This window comes from Hirundo rustica, chromosome 2 (assembly GCF_015227805.2).
Source record: "Hirundo rustica isolate bHirRus1 chromosome 2, bHirRus1.pri.v3, whole genome shotgun sequence".
Lineage (NCBI taxonomy): Eukaryota > Metazoa > Chordata > Aves > Passeriformes > Hirundinidae > Hirundo > Hirundo rustica.
Genome location: NC_053451.1, coordinates 101,494,157 through 101,511,520, shown reverse-complemented (window position 1 = coordinate 101,511,520; position 17,364 = coordinate 101,494,157). Strand labels below are relative to the sequence as shown.

The 17,364-nt window shown below is 35.4% G+C and overlaps 1 protein-coding gene across 1 annotated transcript in view; it reads right to left on the bottom strand.

Annotated features, from left to right (window-relative positions):
- Positions 1–343: 343 nt before the first annotated feature.
- Positions 344–17,364, bottom strand: part of MOSPD2 (motile sperm domain containing 2) — a 30,441-nt gene continuing 13,420 nt past the window's right edge. Inside the window, exons 6-14 of the mRNA XM_040055275.2 lie at positions 16,535–16,595; positions 15,330–15,368; positions 14,238–14,362; positions 9,031–9,201; positions 6,774–6,886; positions 3,255–3,351; positions 2,412–2,508; positions 1,631–1,760; positions 344–506 (exon numbers count right to left, since the gene is read on the bottom strand). Coding sequence (XP_039911209.1) covers positions 344–506; positions 1,631–1,760; positions 2,412–2,508; positions 3,255–3,351; positions 6,774–6,886; positions 9,031–9,201; positions 14,238–14,362; positions 15,330–15,368; positions 16,535–16,595 — 996 coding nt within the window. The remainder of the gene's footprint in view (positions 507–1,630; positions 1,761–2,411; positions 2,509–3,254; positions 3,352–6,773; positions 6,887–9,030; positions 9,202–14,237; positions 14,363–15,329; positions 15,369–16,534; positions 16,596–17,364) is intronic.

Here is a 17,364-nt window from a genome sequence, read left to right as displayed (position 1 = left end):
GGTCTCTCAGCAATACCTTTTCTATCACTACATACTTTAGGAATCTGCTGCACTAAAGGAGCTTCAAATCTTAAGTTATGGATAACCAATATGGCCTGCATCAAGCAGGTGACATCTTTATGCTCAGAAGCAAAAGGTATCACTGATGCTCATTGATATGCCATATCTGTAACCACACAAGAAGAATGAGCAAACTGCATTGAAAATTTAGTGATTATTAAATCATTATCATTAAAAAAAAAAAAAAATTAAACCACTGTCACTAATACAGTTACTTTCAATTGCTGAGATGTTCAAATAGTATAATTTACAAAATACCAAAAAGGTTCAGGAAAAATTCTTCTTAACTCTTGCATATTCTATCATTTTGCTGAATATTCAGCACAAAGGAATACTCTTTTACCTGTATATGCAGATCTTCATTAGTTTTTGCTGGAATATTAAATGCATTGTCTTTTAACGTCAGAGAAGAGGGCTTACTGCTTTCTATGACGTGACACCTGAGCCTGTTAAAAGGAAACAAGAACACACACCAAAAATCACAAATTTAATGCAACATTGTATAATTAAGAGTAAACAATCCATCTTAGGTGGATAAAGTCCCTGCACTGTTAAAATTTAAGAGACAATAATTATAATTTCACTACATTTAGTCTAGGTTTACCAAAAAGTAAAGGTCAGGTTTGCATTCATCAGTAACTAATGTATCCAGCACACTTGCAATCAAGTAACCTCTCTCTATTGTTTCAGGGTCTTTCTTAAAAAAACTCCACTTATTCAAGGAAGCTTAAGGTCATTCACATGACAGATTTTATGCAAAAGGGAAGTAAGGGATAAGCACTTGAAGCAAAAACAGAACAAGATTTAGGCATCAAGACTCACAAAATACTTTTTCCACGGTAGTTTTGGCCATGAGGGGGGAAAGGCAGCTCCAAAAAAACCCACAGAAAAGCCCCAGGAACAATCTAAGGCAAAAAAACAGTCAAAACTGCAGGGAACTCTTCCTAGACATGTTCAGTGATACCACCCAATGTGACTGGATGAGAGAGAAGAGCAACAGACACATTTTAAGAAGTGTATGGGGAAATGTATTTCTCTAGATGACTTTTCCACAGCTAAATATAGAAAATACACATATGAACATGTGATAGGTTTTACAAAATTTTCTACAAAAATCTGATTTTCCCTAGCAGAAAGGGAACATTTTTAATATTGTCCAGAAAACAGTTTTGCATTTACTATGTCTGCTTTCCTTGACTGCTTCCATTTAGAAAACTCAAGCAAACACATTCTTATTAAAAAAAAAACCAAAAAAAACCAACCACACCAACAAAAACACCTATTTTCCATGTGTATTAACACATGCAATCATATTTTTCCCAATTAACTCCTAATCAGCATGAGGACAAGAAAAAAAGAAGAGCATATCCAGAATACCATTTTATACATTAAACCCCCATCTGATCAGTTAAAACAGAGCAAAAGTATCAGTAATGTATTTTGGTCAGTAATCACACAAGTGAGTTTCAAGAATCCTTCATTGATTATGGTTACAAAGTGTTATAAATCAGCTAAATAATAAAAGCTAAAAAAACCCCAAACCCCCGTTACCAGAAAACCATATTCTTACCTGTGTTCCATCACTTTGGTCCTAGGGACTTCTTTCCAAAACTGAGTCAGTTCTGGCACACCTGCTCCAGAAGACTGGTCCATTTCTGCTGCCATTATAAGGAAACGATCCTGCAAAGAAGCTGCAAAACCTGCCCTCAAGGAAGACAAAAAAAAAAAAAAAAAAGCAACAGTGCTTAGCTAAAATGATAATATTACAAGGAGGATAGAAGTATTTTGCACAAAAGTGACATAAAATGAGAACTTGTTTATTGCAGGACATCAGACACTGACTTACTAGAAATAAAAATAAGGACATCATTCTACAAAGCTCAACAATTCTAATTACAGTTTTCCCAACATTATGTAGGTTCATTTTAACAGAACCAGTTTCATCTGAATAGCTCAAAGACAACCCAAAATTTTGTAAAGAATATATTCTCCAGCAAATTCACCTGTCCTTGCAACAGTTTAGGAGGCTGATTTACTGCAGATGAACTCCCACTGTAATAATGAACCAGTGAGACAACTGCCACTCAGACTTTTTGTATTTTAAGACAAGAAACAAAATAGGCTGCAGACAACAGCTGCTTATGCCTGAGTGGAGCAGTAAATCAGTACAGGCAGTTACTCAAATCCTTTCTGACATCCATGTTTTTTTAACAAATGGTACCATTCTCATACAAGAGTCAAGCAGACATGGGCATCAGTCAGCCCTACACACAACCATCGGTGTCTAGAGCATGCCTAGTAATGCAACTTGCCCAGATTTCTTACAAACTCTATTTGACATTTTTACTTACCACCATGAAGAGAAACTATTATATCTAATGATGTGCCAGGTTCACAGCTGCTGTTACTGGGTTTAACCCTGTATTTCTCAGGTGCAGTAGTTCTCACCTATAAACAAGAAATATGAAGGATATAGTAAGTGCATGCACAAACCACGATTGATTCATAATTTCTCTCATTCTGTAATAACTAAGTCCCCAAAAGCTTGACTATTAGGACAAGTCTCTGAAATACATAATTTTGTAGACTCTTGCATATTCCATTTCCTCCCCCTCAACTGTGTTTATCCTTTGTTTTCTTGCATTTGCTATTTTTCTTTTGCATATATATTTAAAACCAGCCCAAAACATAATAAATATGAAAATATGAAAACTTTAAGTTATTTTAATGTGCAGAGAATGCAAAAGATGGGAAAATAACCACAAAGATGCACGTATTTCTGAAGCAAATATAACTACTAATTCCTTTGATGGTGACATTTGCAGATGGATCGGCATCATTTTGGAGCATTGCTAACTTGTTTCCAGCCAATATTTTAAAAGAAATATTCTAAAAAGATGACTTTCCAATGTTCAAGCCTTACTTTTTCAAGAGGTATTACTCTCACTAAAAAACTAACAATCACTTTCGCTCTTTTTTTAGTCAGTGCTCCAAAGATTTGTAATACTTAATTACCCCTTTTGAGGCGGTACATCATAGGCATAAATTCAGCCAGATTTCTTTGATCTGCCTCAAACATCACTACAGAATAATTTATTTTTTTTCTGCAAAATGGATTTAATAGTATTCTTCCTCCTTACAGAAAAGAAGAAAAAGTTACAGTTAGTAAACCAGGCCACACATAAAACACTTACTTTAAAAGCCACTACATTTTTCGTGACATTTGTGAGAACTATCAAACATTTTTTCTCTCCAGTTTCTTTGGATCCAAAATATAGCTCTTCTGCTGGGCTAATAGGAAAAAAGAATTAGTTTCTTCAGATTATCTTTACAACAGATCATAGAAAAATCTTGACCATACCTCCAGGAAAATAAAATACTTTCTACCCTGTAGCTACAGTTGGCATAAACAGATTTTCATAAAAAAAAAGCTGAAATTTTATAGTAAAGCTCAGGATTGACTCATGACAAGCAGAACTGGCTGCCCCAGGTGTTTACTGGCCTTTACTTCTGCCACCTGTAACAGCAGAACAGATACACGTAGTCAGCGACTGCATCTTTGGGCAGGGTGTTAAGGGAAAGCATTGCTGACTTTAATTTACACTTATGTGAAGGAACATAAGGTGCCACAGACAGGGAGTAATTTCCACCTTGAATGCCTATCCTTGTCATGGATACAGTGTACATGTAAGAGAAGGCAGATATCCACAACAGGCAACCATTTCAACCATGACAGCTGAATTCACTTGTACTTATGAGTCAGTCTTCACATACTTGTGATACCACATGCATATATAAAGTTATTGCTTGTTTTGAATATTCCTGTGCAATATCTCATGCATGAGATATTTAAACCACATCAAACTAACACAACTCGTTTAGGATAAGCATTCAAATGAACACTAGTAGGTCAAAGGCATGCTCATATAATATAGGTTGAAAGGAAACTTGAGTAGTAAGCAAAGAACTTTTCTTTCGTAATGTCACATGAGGAGCATGCAAAGAACTTTCGTACTACTGAATTGCATATTCTTTTTCAAAACATGATTATATTTTTTCCCATATCCCCTTTTTGGAATCCCAATTTCATCTTAGTTTCACCTCCTCCTTAAAAGACTTCCCTTTATGGTACCACTGCTTCCTTCTTCTCCCACTTGAACTAGTGTATGAGCTGAGAAGAAAAGCCCTTGGTGCTGTATGTAGGGCAGGAGTGAACGCCCATGCTGGAAGCAGATTCCAGTGGTGACTGTGATGTAGGGGTGCTGATGTTTTACACTGCATTAGTCAGCCCACAAGACAAGACTACTACTTTTGTGGTGGGGATAAGGAAGCGTGCCAAATAAGGTAAAAACAAAAAAACTGATGGGTTTAAAACAGTTTCACAGGGTAATCCTCTCATCCTCTCAGTATTCTTTCATTTCCAATTTGTGAATTTAAGGAACGAGGGCTAGGGAAGGGAAGGACTGTAGCTACAACATAATTTAGCTGTCTTAATACTGTACTACTGCAGCTGTGCTTAACAGCAATTGCGAGATGAACCATAAATGAAACAAGATAATATCAATCAGCCTCAAAACAAGCCTCAAACATGATCAAGGGAAGGAACATTCTGCCAGAGCCTTATCTTTCTTGTTCTATGAACTATGGCCATTAAGCAAAGGGGGAAAAAAACAAAACAAAAACACAAACAAACAAAAAAACCACAAAAAAAACCCCAAAACAAAACAAAACCCCACAAACAAACAGAACAAAAAACCAAAAACAAAACCCAAAACAAAACAAAAAACCCCCACAACTTGGGGACTACAGCTGTATGGCTCTTGTCTGTGAAATCAAGTTCCACAGCATTGGGGGTAGGTGGTGTGTAGCTAGTAGGAGGCTGGATTGTTCAAACAAACACACAAGCTTTTTAATTTTTACAGATGCAGGAATTTCTTTACTCTGATGTGTGTGACATAACTGGCTTGTACTAGAAATTCTCGTACCACAACACATCACGAGCTGCTCTTCTGCCAGACAGTGCAAGGAAACTGCTGCTTTTTGTCTGAGCAAACAAAATCATTTATTGAGGAGGAAAGTCAGAGGCAGCCTTTCATTGTAAGGTATACAAGGCAAATACAATTGTGGTCTAAATGAGGGAGGCAGCTGACTCATGAGCATGACACAAAATACAAGAAACAAAAGAGCACAAGGACCCAGCTTAGGTCCATGGTGCCTCAGCTGCGTGCTCAGGCTCCAGGCTGCTCCTTTCACAGGGCAATGCAGGGAGATGAGCAAGGATGCAAGTTAATCATGGTGGTTGAACTTAGGGTCTCTGTGATAGGTGCCTACAACTGGCACTATAGATTATTGGTTCAAGCATCTTCAGTTCCATGTCCTGAGAATCAGTGGAAGAAAATGAAAACTAGTTCTAGTGTCTACAAAGGGAAAGCACTAATGAAGAACAACAGCTGCACTTGGGATTTTACTTTAAAAACAGAACAAACAAACAGCAAAGGACAATGGAGACACCAGTACTTTATTTTCCATTGACAGCAAGACTACAAATGTTAACACCTCTATACTTGACTAAGTTTACTCTTCCAGGTGTTGCAGTCCATGTAAGTTACTTCTATTTAATGACAGCTTGAAGTATTTTAAAAGGGGAAAAAAGGAAGTTTCTGGAGGTGTCAAGGGTTTTTCTGCTTGTTTGGATTTTTTTTTTTTAATTGCCTGCTTATGATTTGTACCCCTTTCTTTTTTAATTAAAAAGTGTCTGGAAAAACACACCTAGCATTTGTGATTGTCACAGAAAATGTTTAACATTCTTTTATAATCACAATTCTGCAGTCTATGCCTTTGTTTTGCCGTACAAGAAGCTAAAGCTATACAGTGGAGGTTTTTCATTTCAAAATTAGGAAAAATGTACACATACAAAATATATTTATGCTAATGAGCATGTCATTATTCAAATTAATTCCAAAACGAATTCATTACAGCACTTAAAAAGTTAGCTAAGAAATTACCTAAAAATTAGTTATTTTCTTCATTCATCTAATAGCAAACTGAAAGTGAAAATAAAAGTTAACATCTAAATCAAATTCTAAACAAGCATCTTAATCTAAAAGGCAGTGAAAAGAAAAAGTACTGGTGAATTGGTTTCTTTTTTCTAGTTTAGTGATAAAAATAATTGCAAGATATAGCATCTTGGATGACAAAACCTTCTGGGTAGATATGTCATTACAGAGCCCTTCGCACAAAAAATAAATTGAACCCATTCAATTCAAGGTGGAAACTCTTATTGTAGACATTTATACCATCATAAGCCAAAAGTATTCAAGCAAGATTTAACAGTGAAAACTGTCTTGAAAAAACATTGGGTTTTTCTTCAGGCAATGAAATCAATGTCAAACCACTGCTCACATTATAGATAAGGACAGGCTTAACTCAGCCAGATGGTTTCTCAATATAAACAAAACACTTCTACAATTCTATGGAATATACACCTATTTGTACAAAGAGCATGCCAATCTTTGGTGACACCTGAAGATTCACTAAAAGCTCGTAAAACCAGAAAAACTCTTTGAGCTTTGTAAAAATCCTTCTTAAAAAGTTGTTTATAATTTTTTTTCCTCTAACAGTCTGAAAAAAAGTTTATTTTGAAAACCAACTAGATCAGGATTTAAGTGTCCAAGGCACATTTTTAAAAGAAAATTAAAGAAAATTATTATTACCTGATATGTAATAAAGGTCCTTTAAAAGTGGTTAATGCTTTCTTTGCATTTTTTGGTTTGACCTCTGTTTTGTCAGTTTCCTCTGATTTGGAAATTTGTTCTATAGAATTCATCTGAGTAAAAATGATAGTTATAATGATTAACTAAAAACCTGGATTACATGTTACAAGATCATGCAGGTATTTCAAAGAATATGATGAGGCTCATTTCAACAGTTTACATATTACAGATCAAGCTTTATATATATTCATTCCCTGAAGGTGCTTGAAGTCCACTGAATAAAATTATTTACTATAGAAGTTATGTAACACATTAAGCATGTATGAAACAAAACTTCTGCTTTGTTTTTCCACAAGTTTTCCTGTTGCTCAGGTCAGGTTTTGAAAACTCCAGATACAGAAGTTATAGCACCTCAAACATCTAAGATCATAAAGCACTGGTATTATTTATCCATTGCAATTTAAAATTAAAACAGATGCCCCAATACAATCAGTGTTACCACTGTAACAGAAAACACAGTACCAATTCCACACTTCATTGCATTGCAGGGTAGCTAAACACATCTTCATTGCTCTTAGATGAAACTCTGAAGTATTGCAGAACATAAAAGAAATACTGCTGATTGAATTGGTGCTTTCAAAACTGCAGGTACATCTTAGGTTCTGAGGGCTTTCTTCTATACATTAGGAAAATACATGCAAAACAGGGCAGGTGCTGGGGGAGTACAGAAAACTGAAAAAATGAGTGACATCATGATTCCAGATCAGCTGGCTGAGGAGTTTGCTTAGCCTCCTTTTGAGTCCACTTTTAACACAGAGAAAAGACATGAAGTGAATTCAGTCCATGCAAGTTGGAAGTATGGGAATGAAAGGAATACAAAACTTTGTATGAAATAGGCTGTATAAAAAGAACCCACACAGCAACTTTTTTTTATAATTATATAAATGGGGTAGAAAAAGGTTAGTATGTAAATACACAGCACTAGTTATATGACAGGCTTTGTTCTACATAAACTACCAAAAAAAAGTATTACTATAGAACACAGAAGTGGAAGCACCTACAGGACAGGCACTTACTAACCAAGTTTATCACTAATGATTCCCTTCACTAAAAAAAACTGAGTAGCACCTTGGTTACACTGAATAAAAGTGAAAACAACTATATTCCTTATGGTATTTCAAGAGTAAAAAAAGTAAAAAAACAAAACCTAAAAGACTTTAAGTAGAAAGCTAAGTCATCCAAGCAAATTAAAAGCCAACAAACACTGAGGCTTATTAAGCACCAAAGGCAACCCACACACTGAGCAGAAATTCTCCCTGTTTCTGTCTATGAGAATCATAGCTTGCAAAATGTGCCCCAAGTTACTGAGTCTAACCAATGCTTTCTTTTGACCTTAAGGTCAGTGAAACTTTTTTTTTTTAAAGCTGTCCAAGTCACAAATAACAGCTGGACTATTTAGTGAGCTGCACATTTCAAATTATTTTGACAAACCTGGAACTGTAAATGAAAGTGTATTCTACTCCATTAAACAGACAGTTTGCAAGTAATATTCCAAAATTAACTATGGTAATAAACTAGTGAATTTCAAAATTTTTTTACTATTTTCAAGAGCAACATCCCCAGTTACTATCACTGCATATTCCTAAATATCACTTCATATGAATTTGTGTAAAACAATGCCTTTATTTCTGGATAAACAACACTGTGGGAAGATTATGTTGCAAAACGTGATTGATGGAGTAGGAATACAGTTTCTCCAGAGAATAAGTGAAAACATTCATATGTTGAGATTTTATCAATAACTTAAGAAAACAAATTAACATCCAGTAGTGTGTAAATACTTAATATTTTTTCATGTACATACTGATTTAAGCATCAGAGAAAATGAGATCTATTTCAAAATGGTGACCACTAGATATCCCAAGAGTAAAAAGAAACCAACTAGAAATACAACCTTTGAAAACAAAATACAGAAACCTTTTTCATTTTACTGCACAATTCACTATATTCCAAGCGATAGACTAAATACTTGGTGCACGTTTTATGCATTCCGAAGCATGAAACTTGTCTTAACTGACCAAGAGTCAAGGTTGAAACTACAAGTATAATTTTTCAGTTTTCCTGTGTTCTTTTGCTAAATTAGAAGACAGAAAAACTGTTAAAAAAATACAACATAAAGACAAGTAACCAAAATTATATGCCTCTTGTCCCTTTTTTAAGCATCTAGCTAGTCTTGCCTAAATCTTCACTTAGATACCTTTTTCTGATTAAGGTTTTGTGCTTCATTCAGCTCCCCAGCCTCCTTGGTGTCTGCATCTATCTCTTCTTTACTTTCATGCTCATCTTCACTTGTAATGGGCCCATTTTCACATAAAGGAGTTTGAAAATCATCATCAACCAATGGAGGATAACTGTATTTGAAAGAATCCTGAAAGATAAGGAGATTTATAAAAGATGAGTTATTTGAGAGGATCAGAAGTGCCTTCTCTAGGGTTTTTTAAATGGAAATACTGTCATTGTTTCTTGTTTCACATTACTTTTATGTTTCATTTATCCATTTCAAGTTGCAATCCTGTACAGAAAGCTGACACCAAGAGTTACTATTTTATCATCAACAGACAAATAAATACAGTCATCCAATGAAGCCAGTAAACCGTAACTTATATTTATATTCACAGCAGAACTGCAGAAGCAAGTCTATCAAGGATTGGCATTCAGAGTCTTATTGCTGAAGTTTTCTTCTTAGTTCTCAAAAATGTGGTTTAAAACTTATGACAGCTATTTTTAAAAATATTTCACAAGTGATGATGAAGATCAGTTGTTCCTCGTATGCTAGTTTCATAGTGACCCATTTAAAAAAAGGAAATAAACCCCAAAGCCATAAAACAACCCCAAATAATCCCTTAAATTTAACATATTATGTGGACCTTTAGAATATCCTGCAATACAGCCCTCTAGTCTTTGGAATGCCAAATCTATTTAAAGATCATATTTAAGACATCTGAGGAATGCAGCAGCAGAATACTTATGTTCTCAATGACTCTACAATAAAAGTAACTTTTCCACTGGAAGATCAGTAAAAACCAATTTTTTAATTTTTAATTAAAAATTCTCTTAATAGTCTCCAAATCATTTTAGTACATGTAATGTTAGAGGCAGGGTTTGAATGGGGTCTCTGTTCCTACTGCATTTTCAAGCAGTTTTAAGCATCAAGTAAACTGAAGTAGTCTGTCAGCTTTTCCAATGGAGGAAAATAACATGGCCTTGACTCCTGTAAGGCAGAATGGAGCAATGCCCCCGCTTCACAAATGATGCCTCCCTCAGCAGAGAGTTACAAAAAGGTGTTTCAAGAGAATGCTCCATGAGCAAGTACATTTTCTCAAAACAAGGAATAATGTGATGTTAAGAAAGATTAAAAGGGAAAAGTCTTAGATGGACCCATTCAAAGAAACCACAAACAAGGCAGCATACTTCCTGCTTATCTATAATCAAGGTCTAAATCTCATCTACTCTTCAAGCTGTAGCAACAAAGACCTCTAGGTGAATGAAACAGGTATTCTCTGGCTCAAACAATATCCTATTAAGGGCCTGAAGGACAAGTTTTAAGTAGCAGTCACAGACTAAATCACTATTAGAAGGAAAGACTCCAGTCTGCAAGAAATATTACAGCAGTCTTACAGAATACTGACACCCACACTTGGCAGAAATATCCAGCTTCCCCTTACCCAAACCAAAAAAGCCTTGTACTCCCTTCCAGCACAGGATGAAGGGCATATAACAAAGTGACCTTAATAGGGGGAAATTAACTTTGCTGCACCCTTTACTTGCCCTTGTAAATCCATGCTGCTGGATAGCTTTGAGAGCTGAACAGAATCTCATCAGTGGGACAACTCAAAGTCCTACACTTCACAGTCACAGTACCTAAGTCTCAGTGGCATGGGTATATCTACTAACAGGGAAAACCTCAGCCAGGTAAACAAGATAGATTTATTCAATGCCTGATAAATCCATTCTATAGAGTTATGGCTCTTTTTTATACCAGATCTAGAGTATTCATACTGCTATTTTTGGCAGTTTTCTTAGAGGTGTCTTAATCATAGTAGTGGTATTTTCTAAGATTACATGTACACAGGAGCCATGAAGTCATATACAAGCTTAGCCATGTCTTAACTTCAGGCCACTGACCTATATAAACAATATAAATATATATATAACATATATATACCAAATATATATATACAAAGTATATATATAACAAAACCTGTGGGCTTTCAATTTAGATACTCAGCACACAGCAGTTGCACACGTTGCTCAATATTAGCACCAGCTGAGAGAATCTTGATCAATTCACCCTTGTTAAATCCATCTTCTGACAAATACTGGGCAAAACAACAAATCAAAACCCTACTGTGCATGGTATGTACATCAGTCTTGCAAAAAATACTACTGAAGAGACAACAAATCTCTGCTCAGTCAGAAATGTGTATGCGTTAAGAACTGGACTGTTCCAACAGCTGGAAATGGCAGAATGTGTGATACAACAGATAGAAAAGCCAGAAAACACTGAGTTAGCATGCATTTATTACTAAATGAAAAATATTACCAAGTGGCTCTTGAGCACCTAATTTTCCAGGCTGGCTAGCATTAGCTTGCTCCTAGATCTGCCTTGGGGAATTTTAACAAGCTCTCCAAAATAAATCTACTATAAAGTAAACAACCTCTGTGCACTATAGACAAGAACAACTCAAAGCCATGTACGTGGTAAGTAGCATGTATGGATCAGCAGTATGGTAATAGCCACAGGCAACAGACTGATGAGGACTTGAATGGAATTTAGATTAAATTCATATTCCAAAGTTCTGCAAAACCCAAGTTTCTGTTTGCCATAATTAGTTTTAATGCTTTTGGTGCTCTGGAGATACCTTTGCCCGCTAGTTGTCTAAAATCAGGCACGTAATAGCCCTCCTTTTGCAGCTGGCTGACAGTCAACCAAAGGACTTTAGAGCTATGGAACGTGTCTGATTCATCTTTCTGAGTGACCCTGAGACAGGCTTAAAACAAGCTTGAAGGTAACTTCACTGAGACATTGAAGCTTGGAGGCTTCCAACAGAGACAAAATAGTTCCCTCAGTTAAGCAAAGTAATCACAGACTCAAAGTTCAATGTTAAATCTATGGATATTTTTTGTTACTTCCAGAACTAGTCTCTAACACTGCTCAGGAATACAAAGAATGTAAGTGCACTGAAATCTAGGTAATCTCCTTGAATTAACTGACAAATGATCAGCTCCACAGTTTACATCTGGGAAGACCTGGCTCTTGGAAGTGGGATCCTAGTAGGAGACACAGCAGAGGATTCACACATATGCTGTGCTCTACACGGGCATTATGCCCATTGTGAATATGAAGATCTGTAACTAAATGTGTGGAAATCAAATGCGACAGACAGAATTGGAAGGAGGCAAAAAAAAAAAAAAACCGAAAAAAATCCTTCACAAACGAAATCAAAAACTTGAGAGAAAAATTGAAGAAATCAATTTGTGCAAGTCAGATACTGCCTGACAATACTAATAATGGTGAATTGTACTCTAGCTAGCTGCCTCAAGAGAAGCCAAGATTAATTACATAAAGAAAAGTTAAATTCTGAAAAAGGGCATTAAGTTGTCTGTTGTCTGGTCAGTGAAAAACTCCCTGCTATCAGAGATGCAAAGAGCCTGCTTTACTGTATACACTGTAAAAATCTTGGTAAGAAAGATTCAGAGCACAGTTTTGGAGTCTTGGTATTTGCCAACAATTCTTCCAAATTATAACAGTTCCGATGTTAAAAGCTCAAAACACCCATCACGTGAAAATCAGTAGTTAGACAAAGCATGTGCTGGTTCAAAATACAGGGCTCTTAATATGCAGAGATAAAGCCATTTTTCTGAAATTGTCGAAACCTCTGGAGTCCTTGTCAGGCAAGTTTACTACTATTGTACTACTTTATTTCTCCCATTGCAACTTTTCACCCCAGACAAATGATTTGGATAAGCTTCCTCCATGATTGTGAAACTTGTAAATGCTCTCAGAAGATGGGCAACATGGAGCCAGCTTGTTCCATAATCACTAACCAGCAATAAGACCTTCTAGGCCCAAGGCAGGATTACAGATAACTCTAAGATGGCATGTTCCATTAGATGCTTCAGGAGGATATTTAGCAAAACCACAAGCCCTTTCTTAAAAGACATAATGAACTATAAACTAAGATAGTCTAAAAAGCAGATAGGGGATACTCAGCTTTAATGAAGAAAAAAACTAGCCCCTCTATTGCAACAATAGAACAAATACCAGAGGAGCCAGGCCCAAAACCACTGTTAAAACAACATTCAATCCCTTACTGAAGCCACTTCAGACATCACCAGCCCTTCCTTCAATGCCCACTCCTGCATTACAGCAATTTCACCTTTCTTCCCTGTAAGAAAGTTCTTATGTGAGACTGGGAGCCAAGCCAGCAATTTTCCATGGAGATAAAGCGTACCTTTTCTTCAAGAGTCGCACACAATTTTTAAAGGCTGCTAATCTCAGCCAAATGAAAATCAAGGTAACATTCTTCTGTGTTCCCCAAACAAGTTTCTTATGTTCTGGCCACAATAACACTGCCCTGAATTAATATACAAAGGTACATGATATCCCCTACTATTGCTCAAACACAACCCTCCTTTTCTCTCTGTTGTTACTGCCATAACGCCAAAAGTACTTCAGAAAAGAAGAGGTGGAAAAAGAATAATGAAAAGCAACTCCCATGCAGAGGGCTTATTCTACTACCATAAATGGCCTATTTACATTTTAAAGCCTTATTCTTCTGTGAGTTTATTTTAAAGATTATGCAATACTGATCTACTAGCCTAGTGAAAAGTGAAACCTGTTGTGCAAGGTGCTTGTGCTGCTCCACTCTTTAGATTGTGCTAGAACTGGACTCTGGTTCTGTTAAACTGATGCTGCTTGTAGCACTTTGGAGCTCTACTACACTCTTTGAAAAGAACCTGCTATAGCCATGTCTTAAAATGCAGCCCTAGAGTTAACAAAGGAAAAAGATAACTACAATATAACTGTCTTTAGTGAATCATAGCTTTGGAGCAGGACTAGAACTCTCAGAGGACCATGAAACCTACTTTCTGTTCATAGAACTCGTTTCACAAACAAACATCATCTCTAATTCATCAGGGAGGAAAAAAAATACAAGAGACAATGACACTTAGATAATTTTTCTAGAAGGTCTGAAAAGGGGATGAATGATTCAGAAAAACTGTTCCGTAGTTAAAAATGTACTTAAGAATGCAGATACCAAAGTCTCATGATGTTAACCTATTTTATATTATTGTGATTTTGAAATTATCACTGGCAAAGCAATTTCAAGAAATCTCCTATATGGAATTTATATAGGTGTCTCAATCTATCAAAACATGAACATGAAATTTCATACTTACAGTTCCACCCATGTGAGGTGGTAGATACTCTCCACTGATGTATTCCTGCACGTCACTCTTATTTGTGAACTTTAACATGCTTATTGCATCGGGGCCAAGCCAACCCTTCACAATTTTAAAAGCAGCTTTAAAAAACAAAACAAAACACCAAACTAAACAAAAGGTATACATGAGTTAACAGGAGAGAAGTTTTGTTATTCTGCTTTTGTAGGTTTTTTCCAGTGAATTGGTAGATCTTACACAGCACAAGTTACATCCCTCAAGATATTGCAGATCCTGCTCTGAAAGTATCTATTATAATTGAAATTAGCAATGCAAGGGGAAAAAAGGTATTATTTACAGAGAAAATGGAAAAAGTATCTTTGATTTAGTAATTGACAACTCTGTTATCTTGGAATTTAGCCCTTGAAGTACTGAGGGGGTAAAACCAATTTTGTCTCCAAATCTGAGCGAGGGAGGCTGGGAAAGATACACATACCCTCTTCCTTGCTGAAATGTTTTGCTGACTTAAAAGATATTTGCTTAATCTACAAAGCATTTACAAAGACCATTGCTATTTCAGTGATAATAAAACATTAATATGCAGGAAAATATAAAGTCAACATAAAAATATGTATTCATATGGCAACAGTAGAGGAATAGTGTATTTATCCTGTACATTATAGTTACAGGTAATTATTGAAGTACCCAGATCAGAACAAACACAACCACATGAGCATCCAGTGTCAGGCATCTATCTTAGACTGTGTATTCTAGTTTTGAGCTGGTTTTAAGTCACCATCACTGCTAATGATAAGATTCGTGAAAGGATTCTAGTTAGAAGCATTCAAGGAATAGACTACTTATCAAGGTCTCCTAACCTTTGAAAACAACAGGATGAATACAAACATCAAAAATGTAAAATACAATCCAAAATACAATAATAGAAGGAAAAATAAAAAGTATGCAACCTTTAAACTGTAGATTTAAAGATGCAAGTTTAACAAACTCCATTATTCATCTGTATCTACACAGATTAGAAAACTGCTTCTTATTTTTGCTGCTAAATTTTAAAAGTTATCACAACCCAAAAAGAAAACAAAAACAACTTACCGTTCATTATCCATGGCATTTCAAATATTACTATCTTTGCTGAAAAGAAAGCAAAAATCTGAATACCAAGTGCTAGGTATTTCTCTATTTAATAATTTAATATTAAAAAACTTATTGCTGTTTAGAAACATTAGCTGTTTGCTTGGAAAAGAAGTAATAAAATTCCAAGTTATACATTGTTTATGTACTTCCTGGGATATTACTTTTCTGACATATTGTTACTAATAACTCATCTCACAAATAAAGCAAAATAAAGCAAGATCTTAACCTCACCTAAAAAAGCAGCTACTGAACAAAAGAAAGTTTAACAAGTATATTCAGCACCCCCTACTTTCATAAAAAAACAAATAACTGTAAGTCTTTGTGTATCTATTTTTCCAAATATTCTTTATTTAGCCATAGAAGTTTGAAAATACTTAAGTGTCCCAATTTTTTTTTCCTCTTGAATGTCAAAGTATAAAAACAATGTTGCACTTGCCTTTAAGTTTGATATTTGATCAAAGCTCGGAACTTTGATCAGTAAGCCAAAATCTAATATTCAGAGTTTAAGAAGCTGCTGTATGGAAATTCAACATTCACAGACATTTTCACCTAAAATTTACAACATATTTAAGATGAGCTAGCATAAACTATGAAGTACTTGCCTATGCATAAAAGAATCAGCAGGTAAGTATGCAAGGTTTTCTAAGTGTTCACACAAAAATGCCTTTTCAGAATAAATAATTTTCAGAATAAACCATTTCCATTTTCAGAATAAACAATTGCTCCCCAAAACTTTTTAGAGCCATTCATTCTTTGACCCCTGAAGACTCCTAAAGGATACAAACTGTACTGGAAGTTTGTAAAGCTTCTACCCAAGTAACAAGTAGCAAAGTGAAACAGGTCAATTCCTTTCTATTATATGCTTATAATACTTCTAATTATGTATAAACATAGTAAGAACTACTACTTAATAATAGTAATAAACATTATTACTTGACAAAAAGACAGCTGATTTTTGATGAAACTAAAGTTTAGTCACAAAACCAAGTTGTACTCATTTAAGGACATGAATATTCTAACTCTGTAACACTGACATGTTTCATTAAGCTACCTCAAAAAACACATGAAAAAAAATCCCTTTATCTTCCCCATCTTCTATCATATTACAAAATGTTCTTGTTACACAAGTCTACAATGCTTAATATTTAATACACAATACTTACTGAGGAAGTTTGGGTAATAATCTGTAAAACAGTTGACAATAAACCGGACAAAATCCAAGTCCTAAATAATGAAAAAATCACAGCATAAATGCAAAGCAAGCCAAAACATTAAAAATATAGGCTTAGTTAAGGCATTTAATGAAAAGCACAAGATAGATATATTGTAGTTAACCATGTTCAAATTCTACAAATATCCTCAAAACACAATGCAAGGCTTTTTCCTCCATCAAACTGCCACAGGATTGTGGTCACACTTCCCCTTATAATCTAAGAAAGAAGTCAATAGACCTCTGATCAGTGCAAGAACTAAGATATCTAAACTACTGCAGAGTATCAACAGGACTTAAGACGTGCAGGAAAGATACAGGAAAAATAAACCCTTAGCACTAGAGAAGCTTGAGAGATGGAAGAATACTCAATATACTGAAATTTCCCTTCAATAATTATCCTACATACAATTCAATATACTACTGCACTCAGTGTTGTATTTCCAAATGAAAATAAAAAGATAGTTTTCCTTTGAAGAGAATTTTTGGTTTTAATATTAATTGGTGGCATGCAGAGAAACAGTGGGCAGCGACAGCACTCAAAAGAGCTGCTTCTATGTCACCCATTTTCAAGATGCCTCTACTCAATGAGCAACTGTGCAGAAATAGTACAGTCAGTCAGTCTCCTTTGCAAAATCCAGGTATAATGGAACTGACTAAGCAGTAAAGAGCAAGGAAGGCTTTATTTCTATACCTGTTTCATAAAAAGTAAGAGATACCTTACCACAGTAAGGTACTCAGGTGGGAAGCCTGCCATGAGTACTTTCCCTTGGCCTTTTATTA